The sequence below is a fragment of the Acomys russatus genome, chromosome 6 (assembly GCF_903995435.1).
Source record: "Acomys russatus chromosome 6, mAcoRus1.1, whole genome shotgun sequence".
NCBI classification, from domain to species: domain Eukaryota; kingdom Metazoa; phylum Chordata; class Mammalia; order Rodentia; family Muridae; genus Acomys; species Acomys russatus.
Genome location: NC_067142.1, coordinates 63,260,348 through 63,283,212, shown reverse-complemented (window position 1 = coordinate 63,283,212; position 22,865 = coordinate 63,260,348). Strand labels below are relative to the sequence as shown.

The following is a 22,865-nucleotide window of genomic DNA, read 5'->3' as shown; positions in this document are numbered from 1 at the left end:
TCTGGTCTGAGTGTTTATCAAGAAAGCAAAATAGAAGACTTTCAAGTATACTAGGTCAACAATTCTATATTTTGAACATATGAGACAAGGTTGGTAAAAGAACGCATGACAAAATTTTATTTTAACTCTTTTGGGCCAATGCTTACCCTTATGTTCAGATTACAGAAAATATTTTCTTAATATGCAAAAAAAAAAAAAAAAAAAAAAAAAATCAAACCTCTCTAAATGAAACAGCTAAAAATTTGGCTCATTGTCAAACATAAGTGACATTTTTGGCGTTTATAAAAACACAACAAGTGATTCCAATTAAGTTGTTACACAAACTGTTTTTTTCCTCCTAGTTTCCTAATGCTCACAGTCTGCTTCTACGGTACATGGCACATACATAGGCTTCATCAGTCCCATTGAAATACTTATGGGGAACAAGAAAGATGATATTTGTGGCTACATAAGAATCACCCAGTCCAGTGTGGTGGCGCACGCCTTTAATTCCAGCACTTGGGAGGCAGAGGCAGGCGGATCTGTGTGAGGCCAGCCTGGTCTACAAAGCGAGTCTAGGACAGTCAAGGCTACCCAGAGAAACCCTGTCTCGAAAAACAAAAACAAAAACAAAAAAACCACCCAAATTTAACCAATGAGTCCACTTTTTAACGAAGTCCATGACTAAAAAACACTCTCCTGTTGGTTAACTGCCATTCTCATTTTGATCATATCTTAAGCTGAGAAATAACTCAAAGCTAGAGTGTGGCCAGGTGCCTTGCCAGTCTGATGATGTGAAGGTCTTAAAAGTATGATAGGAAATAAGAATTCTGTTTTCCTTCAAGAAAACTTCCCAGAAGGAGGTGGGGGGCCAAGAAATCCACCAGCCTGCTTGGTTGCAGCTCGTGAAGGGGCAAGGCCAAGAATCTTCTGGATGTTCTGTAAGAAAGCACAGTAAGAACTGATATGTAATATAAGCTATAAAAGAGTATTTTACATACATCTCAGCAAAGTACGGTTACAGGCAATGGGATGATTACATCATTTTTTATGTAATAAAGATCACAACAGTAAGAGCTGTATATACTTAACAGGACCTGGGGCTGCTAATCTAAAGAAGCTTTTTTAAAAAGATGCATTTATTATGTATACAGTGCTCTGCCTGCTTGTACACCTGCAGGCCAGAAGAGGGCATCAGATCACATTATAGATGGTTGTGAGCCACAATGTGGTTGCTGGGAATTGAACTCAGGACCTCTGAAGGAGTAGTCAGTGCTCTTAACCCATTGAGCCATCTCTCCAGCCCAAGAAGACTTTGTTTTTTCCTCCCCTCCCCCCTTTCTTTTTGGTTTTTTGAGACAGGGTTTTTCTATGTGTGGCCTTGCCTATCTTGGACTCACTTTGTAGACCAGGCTGGCCTCGAACTCACAGAGATCCACCTACCTCTGCCTCCCTAGTGCTGGGATTAAAGGTGGGCGAAGCTGACTTTTTAAAAGTGATTTTCTCACACACACAGGCACGCACACACACAAAGAGAGATAGACAGACAGACAGACAGAGAGACACTGAGACATTCTTACTGAAGTGCCAAGAATAGAACCTATGGCCTTGTCATGGTAGGCAATCACTCTACCTCTGAGCTGTACTGCAAGCCTCTACATAATCTTTTTCTTCTTTCTTTCTTTTTTCCTTTTTAGTTTTTCAAGACAGGGTTTTTCTGTGTGGCCTGGCTGGCCCGGAACTCATTCTATAGATCAGCCTGGCCTCAAACTCAGAGATCGGCCTGCCTCTGCCTTCTAGGTGCTGGGATTAAAGGTGCATGCCACCATGACAGCAATCTCTTATTTTTAACACAAAGCCTGTAAAATACAAGGGAAGTAGGGCTGACTTTGGTACTCACTGCAAATGGTGACAGAGGGGCTAGGACACAGCTCAGAGGAAGAACGCTTACCTAATGTGGAGCTTCTGAAAATCTTTAAACCTTCCCATCTTTTCCTTTATCTTAATTGTATCTAATGCAAGTATAGTTGTTTTTTAATAATTTATTTTTATCTTATGTGCCTCAGTGTTTTGCCTGTATATATGTATGTGTGTGAGGGTGTCCGATCCCCTGAATCTGAAGTTGCAGACAGTTGTGGGTGCTAGAAATTGAACACTCAGGCCCTCTGGAAGAGCAGCCAATGCTCTTAACTATTGAGCCAACTCTCCAGCCCTCTAATACAGTTAAAAAACAAAAAACAAAACAAAAGAATTCTATTCAGTTTGCTTTTAAATACTGAACTAATTCCTATAAAAAACCAATTATTTTTATGTTTTGGTTTCTTTGGCTAATATAACATTTAATTTAATTACATAACAAGAAAAACCAGTATAAACAGGTTTTGGGAAACAGTCGACTTTTGGAACAGACAAGCGTGGGTGTGCTAAAGAGTACTCGTGAGCAGACAGCTGACTAGAAAACCGATTGGCATATACCTTAACAAGAATGGAGAGGGCTGATGAGTGGGCAAGGTTAAGTAAAGGCCAACTGTTAAACAGTATCCAGCACTTTTGAAGACAGACCTTAGGGATTATCGCATTACTCTTGATTCCTTCATTTGGTATTTGAAAAACTAGACTTTTGGAAAGCAATAGTGGATTATCCAAAATAACAAAGCTAAGTAGGAAGTGGGTGTGGTGGCCCACAAATGAAAGTCCAGTGCTCAGGAGGTGGAGGAAGGAAAATCAAGAGTTCAAGGCCAGCTTGAGCCACGTACAACCTATCTCAAAAAAGTTAAAATTTAAACTCATATGGTTTGATTCTTCATCTAGTGGGTTTTCTTCCCGCTCCCCCCCCCCCATACTTTCTATGTTAAGGTTCTGGCACTCAGTGTACACAGTCTCATACACCTCAACTATCTGATCCCTCAACACTCCGGTGTCCCTTGGGCTTAAGACCCCAGGAGAGTGCCCTGATCGAGGCTTCTGTGGAAGTACATACTCCTTTAACCCCTTGTCAGACTATACTGCAGTAATAAATACAACTTCAAGGACACCTTTAAATTGCATTTATCATAAAATATTTAAATATATACAGGATACAATAGCTCATACTTTAATGAGAAATTTTTAAATCAATTAAGAAGACCAATCATTAATAGTTCAGGCTAGAGGAAAAATATCTGAATTTGTATTACTTTTATAATAAAAAGAAACACACATGTCTGCAAAAAAAAAAAAAAAGATTAAAAACAAAAACAACTGTACCGAACAGTGAGAAAAACCAAACAATATGCTACCAATTTCCAGTTTTTAAAATTTGAGTATTGAAAGCGGGCATGATAGCATATGCCTGTAATCCCAGCACTTGGAAAGTAGAGGCAGGATGATCAGGAGTTTTAAGGCCAGCTTGAGACACATAAGATTGTCTCAAAAAATAAAATTAAAAACAACAAAAACTGACAAGTACTTCCTGGGCACCTACCATGTACTTAGCACTAGGCTAAGGATTCTGAGAAATAAGAACAATTTGAAATTAGACATGAGAGGACACATGATGATAACACGTTTGTCCAGTCAATAAACAAAGCAAAACAAGTCTAGACAAAACATACAAGGGATCTTTGCTTAGTTACTCTACAGAGACAGGGATCAATTATGAGTCCTTGTCATTTTCCAGAATAAAAACCAGTTTAAAAACTCTGATGGCCTTTAAATGATAGGTTTACTGCAATGAAGTAGAAAATAGAAAGAAAAGTAAAAGCTATTATGGAGAAATAAGACACTGAGTGGGTAGATTAAGAGCCTCATGCCACTGTGGAGACCTTGACCTCTGACTCAGCACAGCAGGGCCAACAGTCACTCTAATATGCTCTCAACCGTGGCCAGTGAGCAGCAGTTACTGCAGTCCCACAGTCCCATAACTAATCAAAGGGCTGAGAGAACATGCGGCTGTGAAGTGTCAGCCCTAAATGGGACAGCCACATCAACCCCTGCCCTAAGCTTCAGGGACTATCTTAGAAGAAGATGGGGAGGAGAGATGCGAACTACTGTCTTCTGGATGTGACAGGGTCACTAAAGTCATGAACTTATGGCAGTTGTGGTTACCTACACAAGACTGGTCAACATTCCAGCATGGGTGCTTGGAGAGGGCTTACAAGGCCTACCCCTAGCTGAGGAGCTTTTGGCAACTGATGGCTGCCAGGGGAGAGAGAGTCTCTTCTTTGGAAGAGTGTTGAGTGGTAGGTTGCCTATGCCCCTCTAGTGGACAGCCTCATACCATTTGCATATAAGTAACACTAAATGGGCCTCGTAAACTAAGGTTATTTAGAAAGGAAGACACAAAGTCAGGAAGGGACATGTCTGAGGGGGGTCCGGAGAAGTTGAAGGGAAATGCAAGGTCTAAATATACAAAACACATTTGTATACATACATAAAAGTCTCCAGAAACAAAACATATTAAGATGAGCACCTCTTTAGTCCCAGCACTCAGGAGGCAGAAGTAGGTGGATCTCTGTTAGTTTGACGTCAGCCTCATCTACAAAGCAAATTCTAGGCCAGCCAAAATTACATTGTAAGACCCTGTCTCAAGTTAAAAAATGAAATTAAAAATGCGTATTAAAAATTTTTTAAGCCATGCAGTGGGGGTACACACCTTTAATCCCAGCACTCGAGAGGCAGGCAGATCTCTCTGAGTTTGAGGCCAGCCTGGTCTACAGAGCGAGTTCTAGGACAGCCACGACTACAGCTAGGGTAAATTCGAGTTCATAGTCCATAAGCTTCTAACTTACTTATTTTCAGTTAAAAAAAAATTTCTAACATAGTATGAGGCCTAGAATCCACTGTCAGCACTGACAGAAAACTCAAGTCTTTAGTACCTGGGCGTTATTTCAACTGCAAATAACCTAAAATTATTAAATTATTGGTGATCTTGTGTCAGAATATGGTCCAAGAATGGAGTCATGGGAGGGGAATTCTGACAGCTTATGAGAACACTCCAAAAAACCAAGACAAGAGTCTTGTTTCCTTGGAATATATTTTCATGTTCCTCCCAGGTGTAGGAGTGAAACTTACCTTAGTTTATTCATTACAACTGGCTATTGTTATTTGGTTATATGCCTTATAAAAAACATTTTTTGCCATGTTCTACTTGTTCTTGTTATTGTACACTTTATTCTCTCTGAAGAAAACTAAAGTCAGTAGTCTAGATTTGCAGGCATTTAATACAGAATTCCAAACTGAGCAACTGAAAGTACTCAGTAGCACAGATGAATACTGCCAGCATTACAGAGTTAAGGCTAGACTGAGCAGCCACAGAACGGAAAGCTATACATATAAAGGGGTGGATCCTCACCTGCCGAATTGACATAGTACAGAGAATATACAGGAAGATGAAGGAGCAGTCTGTGCTGTCATCTCCCAGCAGGTTTCGGTGAGACAGTCCTTGGATGTAAGACAGAGGAGTGAAGGGGAGCTTTGCCACCACTCTGCCATCAAATCTAAAATGGAAAAATGAAAGCAAAGAACGTTGTTTTTAAAAAAATCAACAGGTATTTTCAGAAAAAAACATCTGGGCACAAGTAGCACCCTTCAACCAGGACCGAAGATGCAGTGATGTGAGGAAGGGCTCCGCTAATCAGTGCTCTCTACACACAGGCTCTCTGTGCTTCTGCTATGAAGACCCTGCACACTCAATTACAGACATCCCGAAAGACTTATATTATGTACAGTACAGATATCATATGTGCTCTATTAGAAACTGAACTAATCATTTTTAAAGTATACTCTCAGCTGAGCATGGTGGCATAAACTACTCTCAGCACTCAAGATGCAGAGGCAGGTGGATCTCTCTGAGTTCGAGGACAACCTGGTCTTTACATATTGAGTTCCAAGGCAACCTAGGCTACATAGTGAAGCCCTGACTCAAAAACAAACAAATACACAAAACAGAATAAAGGGAGCGGGCTGGAGGGATGGCTCAGCGGTTGTCATCACTTGCTGCTCTTCCAGAGGATCAGGGTTTGAGCCCCATTACCCACATCGTGGCTCACAATAGTCTGTAACTCCAGTTCCAGGAGATGTCACCTGACCTCTGCAGGTGACACCAGGTATGCACAAAGTACATACATGCAAGCAAAACACCCACATACATTTTAAAATATATATCCCCTTAAGTAGTAAGGAATCTGACATAAGTTAGCATGCATATTTTAATGAAAACTTTTTTTTTTAATGAAAACCTTTTAGGGACCAGCAAGATGGCTCATTGTGTATGGCGACTGCTGTCAAGCCTGATACGCTGAGTCCCATCCTAGAATCCACATGCTAAGAGAAGGACGACCTCCTTCCAGTTGTCCTCTGCCCTCCATCTGAGTACCTCAGCGCGCATGAGTGTACCCCAAGCACACACGCAAAGTTTGTTTGGATTTTGTTTGGTTGTTTTGGTTTTTGGAGACAGGATTTCTCTGTGTAACCCTTTTTTTTTTAAAGCTTTAAAAAGTATTTTGGGTAAAAATATATTTTAATACCAAGAACTTGCAAGAAGAGGAGCACTTTTAACTTCTGAAATATAATGTTTGGTTTTATAAGAAATATTTGGGTTCATAATTCTCAGTCCTGAGGGGTTGAAGCATCACACATCCTGACACGCTAGACAAACGCCACAACACACTCGTGAGGCAATGACAAGGACAGTAAGTACCATCTTGAGATTATGAGTGCAAAGCTTCTTGAAAGGATGCCAGAGGCACCAAGAAGACCTAAGCCACATCTTGGGAAACCTGGGTCTAAACCTGTCTCAAATATAAAGTGGAAAGAGGCTGAGGAAGGCACTGAAATCAGCTTCTGCCCTTCACATGTTTGCACAGGCATCACTACCCTCTCCCTCTCTCTCCTGCGTGCACACGCAAAGACAACCACAGGCATCACCACCCTCTCCCCCTCTCTCCTGCGTGCACACGCACAAACAACCACAGGCATCACCACCCTCTCCTCCTCTCCTGCGTGCACACGCAGACAACCACAGGCATCACCACCCTCTCCCCCTCTCTCCTGCGTGCACACGCAGACAACCACAAGCCTCACCCCCCCCCCTCTCCTGCGTGCACACGCACAGACATCCACCTACATCATGGGGAAAAGCAGCAGGAGCAGGAGCAGCAGCAGCAGCAACTTTGTTTCTTTCCTCAATATCATAACTCTACACACAGCACCTTGGCTGTCCTGGCCCCCATTTGTAGACCAGGCTGGCCTCAAAGTCACAGGGATCGGCCTAACTCTGCCTCCTGAGTGCTGGATTACAGGCGTGTGCCACCACTGCCCAGATAGCAAAATTTTTTTTCCAGATAAGGTCTTGTTATATTCCAAGCTGTGCCCAAAATTTGCAATGTCTCTGCTTCAACACCAGCAATGCTCCTGCCTTCCCCTCTCCTAGGGCTCCTCGACAAAGTCTTACTTGTAAAGATTTTCCCACAGAGGACCAGAAGATTTTATGAGGAATAGCTAAACAAACGTCCCTACTCTGAACGAGGAAAGAGCTGGGACAAGGCAGAGTGTTAAGTACACTTAGCTTTGTGAATCCAGAGCAAGACTGCTCTCTTGAGCACTGGTACAGGGAAACATATTTGGACTCAGTAAAAGAAATCACTTTCTTTTTAAAAGCCAGAGTCTAATTTAGCTCCAGGGAGACTCTCTCTGGTGTGATTCGGAATATCTAATCCTCCTGCCTCTACTTGCAGACATGTGCCACCATTCCCAGTTTATGCAGTGTTAGGGTTGAACCCAGGATTTCTATATGCCAGGCAAGCGAACACTCTACCAGCTGAGCTATACCCCCAGGCCCAGGAATTATTTTCATACCCTAAAACCTACACTAAAAGTATGGGTTCTCATGTAAACATTAGGTTCCTCTTGTAGAAATAAAATTTGGAAATTTAGCTGGGCATGGTGGCACACACCTTTAATCCCAGCATTCGGAAGGCAGAGGCAGGCAGATCACTTTGAGTTCAAGGCCAGCCTGGTCTACAAAGCAAGTCCAGACAGCCAAGATAACATAGAGAACCCCTATCTTGGAGAAAAAAAAAACATAAAAATAAATTTTTTTTAAATTGGAAATTTAACTGCGAGAGCATTGCTGACTGTTTCCAGTTCTAAACCTTCTTTTAAAAGGTCCACTTCAGCTGGGCATGGTGGCACAAGCCTGTGATCCCAGCACTCTGGGAGGCAGAGGCAAGAGGATCTCAGTGAGTTCGAGGCCAGCCTGGTCTACAAAGTAAGTCCAAGGCTACACAGAAAAATCTTGTCTCGGAAAACAAGCAAACCTTTCCACTTCATGGAATCACATCAAGAAGCGAAGCAACTGGGAAGTGAGTGCTCTCTGGTATAATGGCTGCTTCTCTGGTCTCCCCTTCTTAGTCTAACCGTGGGTGCCCTTTTCCTGTTTCTTTTGTACAGGGTCTCACTGTATAAGTGAAACCGACCTCATGTCTGCTGTGTCTGAGGCTAGAATGCAGAGTCTCTTAAATACCATTTTTCGTCTTAACATGTGTACACTGCTAGCAGAGGCCTGCTCAGTGTGTCAGTGCACACTTCTCAGGCTATGATCCTGGAGCTTGGAGGCAGAGGGAGGACAACTGCAACTTCAAGGGCAGCCTGGACTACACAGCAAGATCCTGCCTCCATTTTATTAAAAAGAGAATTAAAGCAATGATTATAATAATATCACAAAAACTCACAATCTACTTATATTCTAAAGAATGAAGCTAGAAAAGATGCGTGAAAGACTCAGAAATAAGGTACAAAGTGTACATAAACAGACTTACCAGAAATACTACTCTTTCATGAGACTATTAAAAAGGATAACATGAGGCAGAGACAGGTGGAACTCTGTGAGTTTGAGGCAAGCCTGGTCTACAAAGCGAGTTACCGAACAGCCAGGGCTATTATAGAGAGACCCTGTTTCAAAAATCAGGAACAAAGTACAACATGTTAAACACTCCAAAATTAATTTACAAAAGTTTATCCTACTATTATGTGTACATGTGTAGGTACGCATGCTGCAGTACAAGTGTGGAGGTCAAATGACAATTCTGTAGAATTTGTTTTCTCCTTCCACTTTTATGTGGGTTTCAGGCTTGCACAGCAAGCTCCTTTACCCACTGAGCCATCTGGCCAGCCCCCCATCAATATTTTAAATGCTTAATTGATATATTGTATGGGCCATGGAGCAGGGGGAGTGTGACACATCAGAGCATGTATAGAATGTGGAACAATTAGAACATGTTTTTTTGTGTGGTGGAAACAATTAAGATCCTTGCTTCCAGCTATTTTTATAAATAGTTTTATTTTATATACATTGGTGTTTTGACTACATGTATGTCTGTGTGAGGGTGTCAGATCTGCTGGAACAGGATCTGACAGTTTACAAACATCTGTGAGCTGCCTGTGGGTGCTGGGAATTGACCCAAGGTCTTTCAGAAGAACAGTGAGTGCTCTTAACTGCTGAGCCATCTCTCCAGCCCCTCCAGCTATTTTTAAATGTACAATAAATTATTATAAAGCATGACCGTCCTATATAGAACTGACATCCCTAAAGCCTGCGTGGTAGAAAAAAGCTAACTCTTGGAAGCTATCCTTTAATATCTACATGTATCCTGTTGCGCGCCCTTCATTACCACCCACAAAAATAGGAAATGGGGGAGACAGAGTTATAGGATAGAAGTCACGGGTTATAAATATCCTGGAAAGTTACTTAATCTTCAAATGCCTTCCAGGTTCAAGGGCCTGTGATTCCAAGAATGATCAGCTAAGTAGAATTTATGAGTTTGGGGCGGGGGGGGGGGGGGTGTTTTGTTTTCAAGATAAGATCTCAATTGGGCGCAGTGACACACACCTTTAACCCCAGCACTCAGGGAGACAGAGGCAGATGGATCTCTGTGAGTTCAAGGCCCTCCTGGTTCCAGGATGTAGACCAGGCTGCCCTTGGATTCAGAGATCTGCCTGTGTCTACCTACCAAGTGCTGGGATATTAGAGTCATATGCCATCATGTCTGGCTAGAAAGTTTACATTCTCTTATTTGGACATTCTCTAAATCCATCACCTAGATAAAAATAATCCCTTCTTCTCCGTTTCCTGGTACAACTCAAGACATATTTCTATCATAACACCCACCAATGTATCCTTTGTTTTACTCTCTTATCTTCCTGTAAAATATTGATAGCACTGAAACATAGGAAGTAAGGGTAGGTACACTTTGGAAGGAAAAACAGGACAAACAGAAGGAAATTCGAGGAGAAAAACAGAGAGGGAGGTAAGACAACAAGAAAGTCTGGGCAATTCTACTGTGATGCAGTGTAGTCCCAGTGAACTCTGCATGCCTGGCCAGACATGTCACAGCAGTGCCACGCTTACTCTAGTCTGCTTCGTGATGTTTAAACAACAGGACCTGACCTCATTGCTCAATGAGATTATAGTTGTTAAGACTCTATTGTAAGAGTCAAAATGTTTTTATATGAATACCTTCACTTTGAAGAAGCATATTAGCAGGAGATTTAAAAACAGAGAAACATACTAAATTATTTTTAAACAGCATATAATATCTAACCTTTTATCTGATAAGCTAAATTAACATTCTTACTATTAAATAGGGTTTATTTGTTGTTCTCTCTTTTTCTTTCTTGGTTTTTTGAGACAGGGTTTCTCTCTGTAGCCTTGGCTGTCCTGAATTCTGTAGACCAGGCTGGCCTGCGAACTCACAGAGATTGCCTGCCTCTGCCTCCCACAGTCCTGGGATTGCAGGCATGCACCACCATGCCCAGCTTCTATTAAGTAAGTATAAAAGTTATTATGAACTGGGCAGTGGTGGTGCACACCTTTGATCCCAGCACTTGGGAGGCAGAGGCAGGAGGCTCTCTGAGTTCGAAGGCAGGCTAGTTTAGAGTGAATTCCAGGACAGCCAGGGCTACAGAGAAACCCTGTCTTGAAAAAAAAAAAAAAAAAAGAAAGAAAGAAAGAAAAAAAGGTTATTCTATCAATGGTTCTCAAGCGTTCTAACGCTGTGACCCTTTAATGGAATTCCTCACGTGACCCCCAAACAGAATTATTTTCATTGCTACTTCATAACTGTATCTTTACTACTGTTACAAATCATAATGTAAATATCTGCTTTTTGTTTTGTTTTGTTGTTTTTTCAAAACAGGGTTTCTCTGTGTAGCCTTGGCCATCCTGGACTCGCTTTGTAGACCAGGCTAGCCTCAAACTCACAGCGATCCACCTGCCTCTGCCTCATGAGTGCTGGGGTTAAAGGTGTGCGCCACCACGCCCGGCAATATCTGCTTTATAAAGATCTTAGGCGACTTGTGAAAGGGGTTGTGACCCACAGGTAGGAAACTGCTGTATTATGTGATTGTATTCTTTTAAAATGAAGTTCTTACATAATTATTTTGAAGTTATAAAAAAAAAAAAAAAAGATTGGTTGCAACATGGCTCAGAGGGAAAGGTACTTGCATCATGCCTGAGGACCTGAGTTCAAATCCCAGGATCTATCTGCTGGAAGAAGGGAATAGACGAGCACAAACACACACAAACACACACACACACACACACACACACACACACACACACACACACACACACACACACACACACACACACACACACAAATACATGTCTTTAGGAAGTCCACACTAAAGTTATGGGTACAAAAGCATGAAGCCTGCTACATACTCTTAAATGATTATGAAAGGTACCTGATTGTGAGGATATGCTCAAAGCACATCACATACTCATAAAAATCTCCTTATGCCAGGCATGGTGGCAGAGGCCTTTAATCCCAGCACTCAGGAGGCAGAGGCAGAGGCAGGAGGACTGCTATGAGTTTGAGGCCAGCCTGGTCTACAAAGAGTTCAGGACAGCCAAGGCTACACAGAGAAACCCTGTCTTGAAAAAAAGGGGGGAAAAAAATCTCCTTAGGAAACAAATACTGTACCTTCACATAGTGAACATAACCCAATTTAAAAAGGGCAGTCAGTATGCGGGAATACACTCAATGTATAGTATACACTTGTGACACAGTATCATGTACAATAAATATACAATGAAAAAGGCTTAGCCGGGCGTGGTGGTGCACGCCTTTAATCCCAGCACTCGGGAGGCAGAGGCAGGCGGATCGCTGTGAGTTCGAGGCCAGCCTGGTCTACAAAGTGAGTCCAGGATAGCCAAGGCTATACAGAGAAACCCTGTCTTGAAAAACCAAAAAAAAAAAAAAAAAAGAAAAAAGAAAGAAAGAAAAAGGCTTTTAAAATATGTGAATAATATGTACAGGAAAAACAACAATATATTTAAGAAATAAAAACAATTGAGGTGAAACAACAACTGCAAATCTGGATAATAGAAATATGATTCTTGTAACTTTATTTTAAGTCTGAAATTTTCTTTTCTTTCTTTCTTTCATTTTTTTGAAGGGGTAGTTTTTCTTTTGTTGTTGGTTGTTGTTAGTTTGTTTTTCAAGAAGGGTTTCTCTGCATAGTCCTGGCTGTCCTAGAGTTTGCTCTGTAAACCAGGCTGACCTTGAACTCACAGAAACTCGCCTGCCTCTGCCTCCCAGAGTGCTGGGCTTACAGGCATGCACCACGATGCCCAGCCCTTTCATTATTTTTGAGAGAGGATTTGGCTATAAAGTCTATGCTGGCCTCACCCTTAGAATAACTTTGAAATTCTGGCACATAAAATGTTATGAAAAATCTCATGCTTAGCTGCATGCAAACATAAACATCTATTAGGCAAAAGCATAAAAAAGGCTACTCACATGGAATTAAACATTCCCATTAAGGCAGTAAAACAGAAACCAATCGCAAACATGGACTTCATTCGCACCTACAAGGAAAGCAAAAAGTGTTCACTTCACACAATCAATAAATACATACATAAATAAATACAGCACACTGCAAAATTGAAGTCTCATGTAATTTTTCTTAAAAAGTTTTCCTAGAGCTGGATGTGATGGCACACACTGGGAGGGACAGGCTGATCTGTCAGTTTGAGGTCAGCCAGGGCTACACAGTGAGACTCATCTCAAAAACAAACAAATAAACAAGCAAACACACCAAAAAGTTCTCCTTTGCAAAAGCTCGTTGCTATCTAACTCCCCTTCCATCTTATCCTTGTTACTTCCTGTTACAGCTCAGAGGCCTCGTCCTGGCCAACCAGTCACAGGTAATAGGTGTTGACTGGGATGCTTGTTCTATTATTGTTACGGTGGAGTCTGGCTATATCGTCAAAGATAGCTTTGAATTCTTGGACTCAGGGACTCTCTACCCGCGTCTCCCAAGTAGCTGGGGTCACAGACATGTACTACAGCAATTCCTGGCTCTAAAAAGCACCTTTTAAAAAGGACAAACTTGAATTTTCTTAGGCCTTTTCTTTAAAGGGTGGCTGGAATGAAGAACATAATGCCTCAAGGAAAAACATCACCAGTCAAATAAAATTGTCCTGATGGTCCTGATGAGTGAGTCTTTGAGGGCATGCAAGCCTAAAGACTGGCTTAGGGCTGCCAGCCTCTTGACTTCATGAGCAACATAAAGAACACAATATGGTGGCCATTGTGAGTTTGGTAACTTGTTATTTGCAACTAAATTCCTTTTTTGTTTGTTTGTTTTGGGGTTTTTTTTTTCCCCGAGACACGGTTTCTCTGTGTAGCCTTGGCTGTCCTGGACTCACTTTGTAGACCAGGCTGGCCTCGAACTCACAGCTATCCACCTGCCTCTGCCTCTGCCTCCCGAGTGCTGGGATTAAAGGAGTGCACCACCACCGCCCAGCTTGCAACTAAATTCTTATTAAATTCTTTATCCCATAAATGCATAAATAGATAAAGCAAGTATAAAAATGTACAATTTTCTAACATTATCTCTATATTACTAGTATAGCGGCAACTTTTTTTTTTCAAGACAGGATTCTCTGTGTAGCCTTGACTACCCTGGACTCACTTTGTAGACCAGGCTGGCCTCGCACTCAAGAGATCCACCTGCCTCTGCCTCCCAAGTGCTGAGATTAAAGGCGGGCACCACCACGTCTGGCTTACAGTTGCAGTTTTTATCTCTTATAATTTCCAAATAGTAAACATGTTAAAAAATTGTGCTAAAGGGGCCAGGTGTGATGGCACACGTCTTTAATCCCAGCACTTGGGAAGCAAAGGCAGGCGGATCACTGTGAGTTCAAGGCCAGCCTGGTCTACAAAGCAAGTCTAGGATAGCCAAGGCTACACAGAGAAACCCTGTCTCAAAAAACCAAACCAAACCAAACAACAACAACAAAAATGTGCTAAAGAGCCAGGCATGGTGATGCACTGTTTAATCCCAACACCTGGAACCAGAGGCAGGTAGATCTTTGTGAGTTTGAGGCCAGCCTAGTCTACAAAGAGAGTTTCAGGACAGCCAGGGCTACACAGAGAAGCCCAGTCTCGAAAAAATAAAAAATAAAAAGGGGGTTAGAGAGATGATTCAGTGGTTAAGAGCACTGGCTGCTCCTTCCAGAGGACCTGGGTTCAATTCCCAGCACCCACATGGCAGCTCACAGCCATCTGTAATTCAACTTTTGGGGACCTTTTTTCTAGCTTCTGCAGGCACCAGGCATGCATGGACATACATATAAGCAAAATGCTTATAGACATGAAAAATAAATAATAATGGTTTTTCTAATTTTTTATTTTATTTTGGCTTTTCGAGCCAGGGTTTCCCTGTGTAGCCTTGGCTGTCCTGGACTCACCTAGTAGACCAGGCTGGCTTTGAACTCACAGAGATCCACCTGCCTCTACCTCTCCAGTGCTGGGATTACAGGCATGTGCCACCAGTCCTAGCACATGGTTTTTCTAAAAAGAAGAAAACTTTTTTAAAACACTAGGCATGGTGCGTCACTGTAACTACGAATCAGAGGTGATGGAGACAATTGCACATGTTATTCTGGGATGTGTCATTTGCATCGGTGTTTTATCTCTATTAATGTTTGTGCTTATTATTGCATAGAAAAAATTGGAGCCAGGCAAGGTGGTGCATGCCTGTAACCCCAGCCTTTGGGAGGCAGAGGAAGGTGGATCACTGTGAGTTAAAGGCTGGCTTGGTCTATAAAGCCAGTCCAGAACAGCTGGGGGCAGGGAGAAATGAGTATAAAAAAAAAAAAAAAAAGCAAGATATTTCTGAAGGAGACAAATTATAACCTCCAAAGCAGCCTTTATAAACAAACTTAAAATGAACTTTGTTGGGGGGGGGGTGTTGTTTGTTGGTTTTCTTGAGATAAATTCTCTCTAATCCCTGGTTGCCCTTGAACTTCGAGATTACCCTTGCTTTTGATTCTGAGCGCTGGGATTAAAGGCATGCACCACTAGCAAGCTTTAAAACGAAGTTTAAATGTGGCAGTATATTTTATTTCTATTTAGCCCAATAATACTTATGGTTATTACTTATAGCCCTGATAAATAATAAATTTTAAGAACTTCAATGCAATATATTTGATGCAAATAGGATTTCTGTTTTAAAACAATCGCTATGTGGCGTACAGGGAAGCCAGACTCTGGGTCCTCACCATAGACAGATCTCTGTTGTTGTTCTTCAGCTTCTCCTCTTGTCTCTCTGAAAAGAATAAACTGGTTAGTACAAATGTATTAAGTACAGCATAATTCTTGAGTAAGTTGCCACTGTCTGGAGATTACAAAAGCATTTTGTTTCAATATTACTTAATAAGATGAAGTGAATATATAGGTTGCAATTTACTTTGTCCTAACAGAATATTTAAATATAGAAGAATGCCAAAATATTTCTATTTTAAAAAGTGCTGTAAGTGGCACTTAAAGGTCGGTGGTAACCAAAGCTGTCGAACTGGACTCCAGAATCACTGAACAAGAGGGAAATCTAGACTTAGAAATCTAACCACCTTCCTGGAGCTGGTGAGGTCAGAGATCTTAGAAAAGACTACTGGGGGCTGGAGAGGTGGCTCAGCAGTTAAGAGCACTGGCTGCTCTCCCACAGGACATTCAGTTCCCAGCACCGCGTGCAAACTCACAAATTAAAAGTGTAAAAAAAAAAAAAAAAGGAGAATCTACTGTTGCCACCTTGCTATACCAGTGTAATTCTTTACTACACTCTAAATCGTACCCTCACACCCACAGGTAAGTGTAGCTACCAGCCTCATTAAAAAAGCTTCTTTTTACAACAAATGGAGATCATCACAGAAACTCACAACTGGACACAAAGCAAAGAACAGCCAGACCATGGAGAGCCCAGCCCTAGTGAATGCATCTACATCACAGCTCCTGTATCCACGCTCAGAGCACATCCCAAAGGAGGGAGCAAAAAGATCCTAAGAGCCAGAATACCAGGAGCCTGCTGTGACACAGTGTCTCCTAGAAATGGCTGCGTAACCAAGACCAGAACACAGCGCAGCACCCATGCTAATGCGGAAGGGAAAACTTCACGGGTCCCACCCCCGCCCCCAGGGAAATGACTGCAGGCAGCTGATAACTGCTGGGAGACAGGGAATCAGCCTTGCTCAGGGATAAGCCCTTTCATTGGTTATCCAATAAAAACAGCCAGTCTTGAAACCATACACACACAACAAAAACAGACGAAGCAGATTGTATTTATATACTTGTGCATGCATATACATACATGTATGTACCAATAACAATCAAAGAACAAGAGGCTATTGATTTGAGCATGGGGGCAGGTATGGGAAGGGCTTGAGGGAGAGCTGGAGGAATGACAGGGGTCAAGTGATATAACTGTTTAATTAAAAATATATTTAAAGCCAGGTGGTGGTGGCGCATGCCTTTAATCCCAGCACTTGGGAGACAGAGTCAGGCAGCTCTCTGTAAGTTCAAGGCCAGCCTGATCTACAAAGTGAGTCCAGGACAGCCAAGGATACACAGAGAAACCCTGTCTCGAAAAAGCAAACAAACAAACAAACAAAAATATATATTAAAAATTTTTTAATCTAAATTTTACTTAGGTTACTCTCTCACCTATCTTCTTTTTTTGTTGTCGACCAGCTGACTCTGTTATAGTTTCCTTCTTCTTTTCTACTGTAAATATAGACACATAAAATTATATATTAAGAGGATGCTTTATCACAGATGAGTTACAGGAAAGTTACACTGAAGAACTTTGGTCATGATTGAGTTAACTGGCCTACTCCCTTAACTGCTGACAAAAAAGAAAAACTACCCTTAGGGGCTGTGAGTACAGCCCCAGGGCAAAGCATTTGCTTAGTATATGAAAGGTCTAATTTTTTTCCCAAAGACTCTACCTAAGTAGGACTGCTTTTTGGCATCGGTATTCTCCAAACAGCAACAAGAATTACATCAGCACAAGAAAATAAATTGGCTTAGTTCTAATTCAAACCTATTTATAAACTTGAAAAAGTTCCCATCCCTAGATCCATGCTGAATTCTGAATATAAAGTACCAGAAAAAATTATGCATTCACCTTTATGTGTTCAAGACTGGCGCTGTTGTATACGCCTGTATTTTCAGAACTCCACAGGCTAAAGCCAGAAGATCACAAGCATAAGGCTAGACTGAGCTACTTGGCAACAATTCCAAGGGATCAAAAACAGTCACGGGCTGGGGATACAGCTCAGTAGATAACTTACTTAGCATGCTCAAGGCAGATAGGGCAACCTTTAGTACCACAAAATAAATACCTTTCTTAAGTGTGTTCAAAAAGAGATTTTACAATATTTTTTTCTTCTTTTAAATGTCCTTCATTAGTAGCTGTCCATCTGGTTGTAAATTACAGAAGTCGGACATCGTGCTCATTCATGCATTTATCATGGTAAACTCGACATATAGCAAGTGGTCAGAGGTGTCAACTGGTCATACAAACAATAATACAAATTAGCCAGGTGTGGGGGTGCACACCTTTAATCCCAGCACTCGGGAGGCAGAGGCGGGCAGAGATCTGTGAGTTCGAGGGCAGCCTGGTCTACAAAGTGAGTCCAGGACAGCCAAGGCTACACAGGGAAACCCTGTCTTGAAAAGAAAAAAAAAAAAAAAGAGAAAATTTATTCAAATAAATGTGATATTAAATTGTATATATGACATAAGGAACTTGTATTTGGACACCAGTGCATGCAGCTAAGTAGCTGTGATCATAACAAAATTTCTCAGAAAAGTGCTCATCTACGACACACACTGGGTTAGCACCGAGCACTGGGCTAGGGGCTACAGATAATACTCTGCCTTAACACACATTACAGTGTAGTTGAGCAGAGAAACTTAATCCTAAAAACCACAGTCCACAGGTAGGTAGATTGAAACTGTGGCCAGATGGTAGTGGTGCACACCTTTAAATCCGGGCACTTGCAGGGGTATCTGAGTTTGAAGCCAGCCTGGGCTATTGAGTGAGTTCCATGATAGCCAGGGCTACCACACCTGGCTTCCTCTTTTTTTTTGAGACAGAGTCTCACTATGTAGTCCTGGCTGAAACCTGCTGTGTAGACCTGACTGGCCTTAAACATGGTACTTGAAAATAGGTGGTCCTGGCAGATACAGAGAGATATAGAAAGATCTAAAACCATTCAAGAACACCACAGTTACAGGTTTTGATAATGAAATATCAACTGGTATTAGGTAATAACAAATACTTGAACAAAGGGAGGGTGGTTTATACCTGTAACCTCTAAAGGGTAAACTAAGAGGGTCACTGTAGGCCAAGGCCAGAGTGGGTTACAGAGCAAGTTCTAAAGCAGCCAAGGCCAGATCCAGGTGAGGTGGCGCACGCCTTTAATCCCTGTACTCAAGGAGGCAGATGCAGGTGTATTTCTGTGAGTTCAAGGCCAGCCTAGTCTACAAAATCAGTTCAGGACAGCCATGGCTAAAAAAAGAAACCCTGTCTCTAAAACAAACAAAACAAAAAAAGTGAGACCTGTCCCAAAAAAAACTAAGAAAACAAAACAAAAAACCCAAACAACTTTTACTGTTTACCATGCACCAGCCACTGTTCTAGTAGCACAGGAACAAAGAACCACGCCCTAACAGTGTTTTGATGCTGGTAAGCAGAAGCAAGCAGCAAAGAAATCTTATAACTTTTTTTTAATTTAAGTTTTTTAGGTTTCCCTGCTAGAAGCATAAAGTCACTGAGGTAAGAAAATCCTGGGAGAGGATCATGTTTGTGAAGGTAAACATCATGAATTTGGTTTTAAATATGGTGAGCCACCATTATCAACATAGAATAAAGAACTGCCAACTCTAATTTTAAAAAGTCTAGGCATGAAAACAAATGTCTGAGTTTAGTCTCCGGTTCTTTATTTTCTTGTGATGTCAGTCTATCATTAACTTTCTGAGCCTCAAGCTCCTGTCCCATACGGTGCAGACATTTATATAACTGACCACAGTGGTTGCTATGTGAGGCAAATAAGACTTTTTTTTCTCACTGCTGAGGGTTGAACTCAAGACTCTGCACATGCTTGGCACAACCTCCATCACCGTAATACCCCAGCCCCTCAAGTAAGATGATTTAGGCGGAAGAAATGGAAGGCGAGCTGAGGAATTCAGCAGCTAGCAAAGGGCTTCCTTATCCTGCACAAAATCCCCCAGCATCCCATAAACTGGACGCGGCAGCGAGGAACTATACACCTAGTGCTTAGTAAGCAGAGGATCACAAGTTCAATGCCAACCTCAGCTAAAGAGTTCAAAGCTAGCCTGGCCTTCTTGAAACCCTCTCTAGAAGCCGGGTGTAGGGTGTAGTGGCACACACCTTTAACCCCAGCACTCGGGAGGCAGAGGCAGGCGGATCACTGTGAGTTCCAGGCCAGCCTGGTCTACAGAGTGAGTCCAGGACAGCCAATGCTACACAGAGAAATTGTCTTGAAAAACCAAATAAATAAATAATTAAATAATAATGACACTCATAAAACTTACAAATATTTAAGGAAAAGAAAATGAAGCTAGTTGTAGAAATTGCAGGAAGCCAAGTCAGGTGTGGTTGTGGACTGTGAGTGGCTGTAAATCCAGGAGAATCAGATCAAGGTCATCCTCGGCTACATAGTGAGTTCTAGGCCAACCAAGGCTAAATGAGACCCACCTCAAAAAACAACAGAAAGAATACTGGGTACCAAATGTGCCTAGACAGAACCATTCAAAGGCAGAGGCATCATAAATGTGAGGTCTGCCTGGGCTACATAAACCCTTGTGCTGTGCTGAATTTTAACTTTATTCAAAGGCAACAAATTTTTACCTATTTTAATCATTTTTTTCAAACATTTTTCAACTTTCTCACCCTGACACTAGTCATAACAACATATCATTCTCCAAACACAACTCACATTAGTTAAAATCTCCATGTTTGCTAATGTAATGTTTTCCCCTTTATCTAGAAATTTCCTCCCCATATCTTATTTTCAATCTACAGTCTAACTAGCCCACAAGGGACTATAAGACCACCTGCACCATGAGGCCTTCCCTGGTCTCTCACAACAGAACAAGACCTCTTCTTTAGAATAAAGATTGTGTGAGACACAGACACACACACACACACACACAGACACACAAACACACACACACACACACCATGACCCCTCTTCTCTTTAGCTTCTTTTTTTCTTGAGGCAGGATGTCAATATACAGCTCCGGCCTGGATCACTATGTAGGCCAGGCCTGCCCAATCTGGAGCTTCATCACATACAAATCCCTTTTAGCTTTATTAATGCACAAGTCTTCAATTTCCATTTTTATACGAAGGCGAATTATGGTTTTGCTTGTTTGTAATGTGTGAATGACTCTCCCTATGTAGCCCACAATAGCTTAGAAGTCACAATCTTGTCTTGATGGCCTGAATGCTGAGATTTCAGTTGTGTGGCCCCTCCAAGCATACTGCCTTCTTTTTGTCTTCTTGGTATCATTTGGTGCTCCTAAAATAGCTACTGTGAACTTAACAAGCTCAAACTGGCAACTGTTACAAAACTCACATTTTTTACTTTGTTTTTCCACTTCTGCCTTCAATCTCTTGTATTTGTCTGTCCTGTAAACCAGGACCCAGGTTATGCCTAAAACATAAAAGCAACATAATGAGAAATTATTGGAATGGTCACAACAAACTGTTTTTGTTACTCTTGGAAACAAAATAACTTCAACATTTTGTTCTAAACTTATCAGTAATTAACTTTTTCCAAAGTCAGATCAAAACATGTTTTTCAAATAATGTATCCACAAGGTCAGGTGTGGTGGCACACGCCTTTAATTCCAGCACTCAGGAGGCAGAGGCAGGCGGATAGTTTGTGAGTTCGAGGTCAGCATAGTCTACAAAGTGAGTCCAGAACAGCCAAGGCTACACAGAGAAATCCTGTCTCAAAAAACAAAACAAAACAAACCAACAACACTAACAAATGTATCCACAAATTCGTCAAAGACAACCAGGAAGTCGGATTCCACACTTATCTTCCAGCTTCTACTGAGGAAGCAAGTGCCCAGGATTTCTTGCAATGGACCATGCAGTTCGCAAGAAGTGAGGCTCCTGATCTTTCCTCCGGAGGCGCCTAGGGACCCCTGTGCCCTTCCACCCTGAGACTAATCAAAGGTCCAAGAAACAGCCACCCTCACCCTCGGCGAGCAGCGCGGTGCACACGGAGATAAAAACGATGAGCAGCGTGTCTGCAAACATGGTGCTCATCTCGCTCGTCCCTGCGCTCCCACCCTCCACGGGCGAAGCGCTCACGAGCCAGGGAACCCGCGAAAAGACTTCGCGGGACCGACCCTCGGGGAACACTAAAACTTTGACAGCACGGAGGCCTCCCTTCCGCTTCCGGGGCGCCGACCCGGAATTGCAGGTTTCACCCTTGCTGTGTGGCTACTTGAATCGGAAGAAACCAACCCGCAAGTCTCGGGGGTTGAAGACTCGCGCTCAAACCCAGTCTCGCGAGAGTTCCAGGTACAGGTCTTTCTAAGGATGACGGCGTCGTGGAGTGTCACCCCTAGGCAGTGTGTCCGATCGAGTCTGATCGTCTACTTACTTGGGCACTAGAGTCCTGTCATTCGGCGTCCTTCAGTCCCACTTCCGTAGCCGAAAAGTTAGACTAACACGTTAGCGAACGCCAGGGTTTGGGTGCTCGCCCTTGTCTTGGGTTAGTCATCTGTCGTTGGTTAAAATACGCCTTTACTACGCCGGAAGAGCGAAACGTTTGCACACACTGAGCCTAAGATTTTATTGGACGCATGGCCAGAGTTCTGCGGCGGCACAGTTGACGGGAATGAAGTGGAAACACTGAATTCGAGGATTCCAAGTGTTTTTTTGGAAAAAGCAAAAAATTAAAAAAAAAAACTTTCTAGGCAAAATGAGAAGCGGTGGGGAACGGTGCTTGGAAATGAATGTGTGTAAAAGCAAGTAGGATGTCTAGAGAGGCTTACAAACTCAGATGTCCTGTGAGGACAGTAAATTGTGAACCTAAGAAAATGACGAGAAGGTTTTTGGGTTGGTTGGTTTGTTTGGTTGGTTGGTTGGATTTTTGAGACGGTTTCTCTGTGTAGCCTTGGCTGTCCTGGACTCACTTTGTAAACCAGGCTGGGCTCAAACTCATAGCAAGCCACCTGCCTCTGCGTCCTGAGTGCTGGCAATAAAGGGATGAACTGCACCGCACAAAACAAACGCCTAATTTCTCTGATCTGGTTTTTGTTTTGTGTTTTCTTCGAGAAAACTCAGAAATCTTCATTTGTGCATTAGTGTTTGTATTGAGAAAGGGTTGCATTATGTAGCCCTGGCTGACCTGGAACTCACAGCTCAGCTTTCCCTAACAGTGTGTGCCACTATGCCCACCCTGACTAATACCTTCTGCCATTGGCTCTTTCTAATTCCACTGCACACAATTTATAAATCTTCCAACATTACTTTCTTAGTTTCTCTTCCCTTATACTTAGCAACCGCCCTTTTAA

General features: G+C 42.2%; 1 protein-coding gene across 1 annotated transcript; it reads right to left on the bottom strand.

The window, feature by feature from the left end:
* Nucleotides 1-662: 662 nt before the first annotated feature.
* Tmco1 (transmembrane and coiled-coil domains 1) lies at nt 663-21,760 on the bottom strand. The gene is made up of 7 exons (XM_051147788.1): nt 21,540-21,760; nt 20,909-20,986; nt 16,965-17,024; nt 15,530-15,576; nt 12,762-12,829; nt 5,312-5,456; nt 663-918 (listed from the first exon to the last, which is right to left on the bottom strand). The coding sequence occupies exons 1-7, from the start codon at nt 21,607-21,609 to the stop codon at nt 820-822; spliced, it is 567 nt and encodes a 188-aa protein (XP_051003745.1). The 5' UTR covers nt 21,610-21,760; the 3' UTR covers nt 663-819.
* Nucleotides 21,761-22,865: the final 1,105 nt, after the last annotated feature.

Excerpts from the sequence above, each read along its gene's own strand:
- Tmco1 (XM_051147788.1), bottom strand. The coding sequence starts at position 21,609 with ATGAGCACCATGTTTGCAGACACGCTGCTCATCGTTTTTATCTCCGTG. Across the intron at positions 17,025-20,908 it reads GGAAAAACAAAGTAAAAAAT|TAGAAAAGAAGAAGGAAACT; the intron begins GTGAGTTTTGTA and ends CTATATTTACAG. Across the intron at positions 5,457-12,761 it reads ATGGGAATGTTTAATTCCAT|ATTTGATGGCAGAGTGGTGG; the intron begins GTGAGTAGCCTT and ends TTTCCATTTTAG.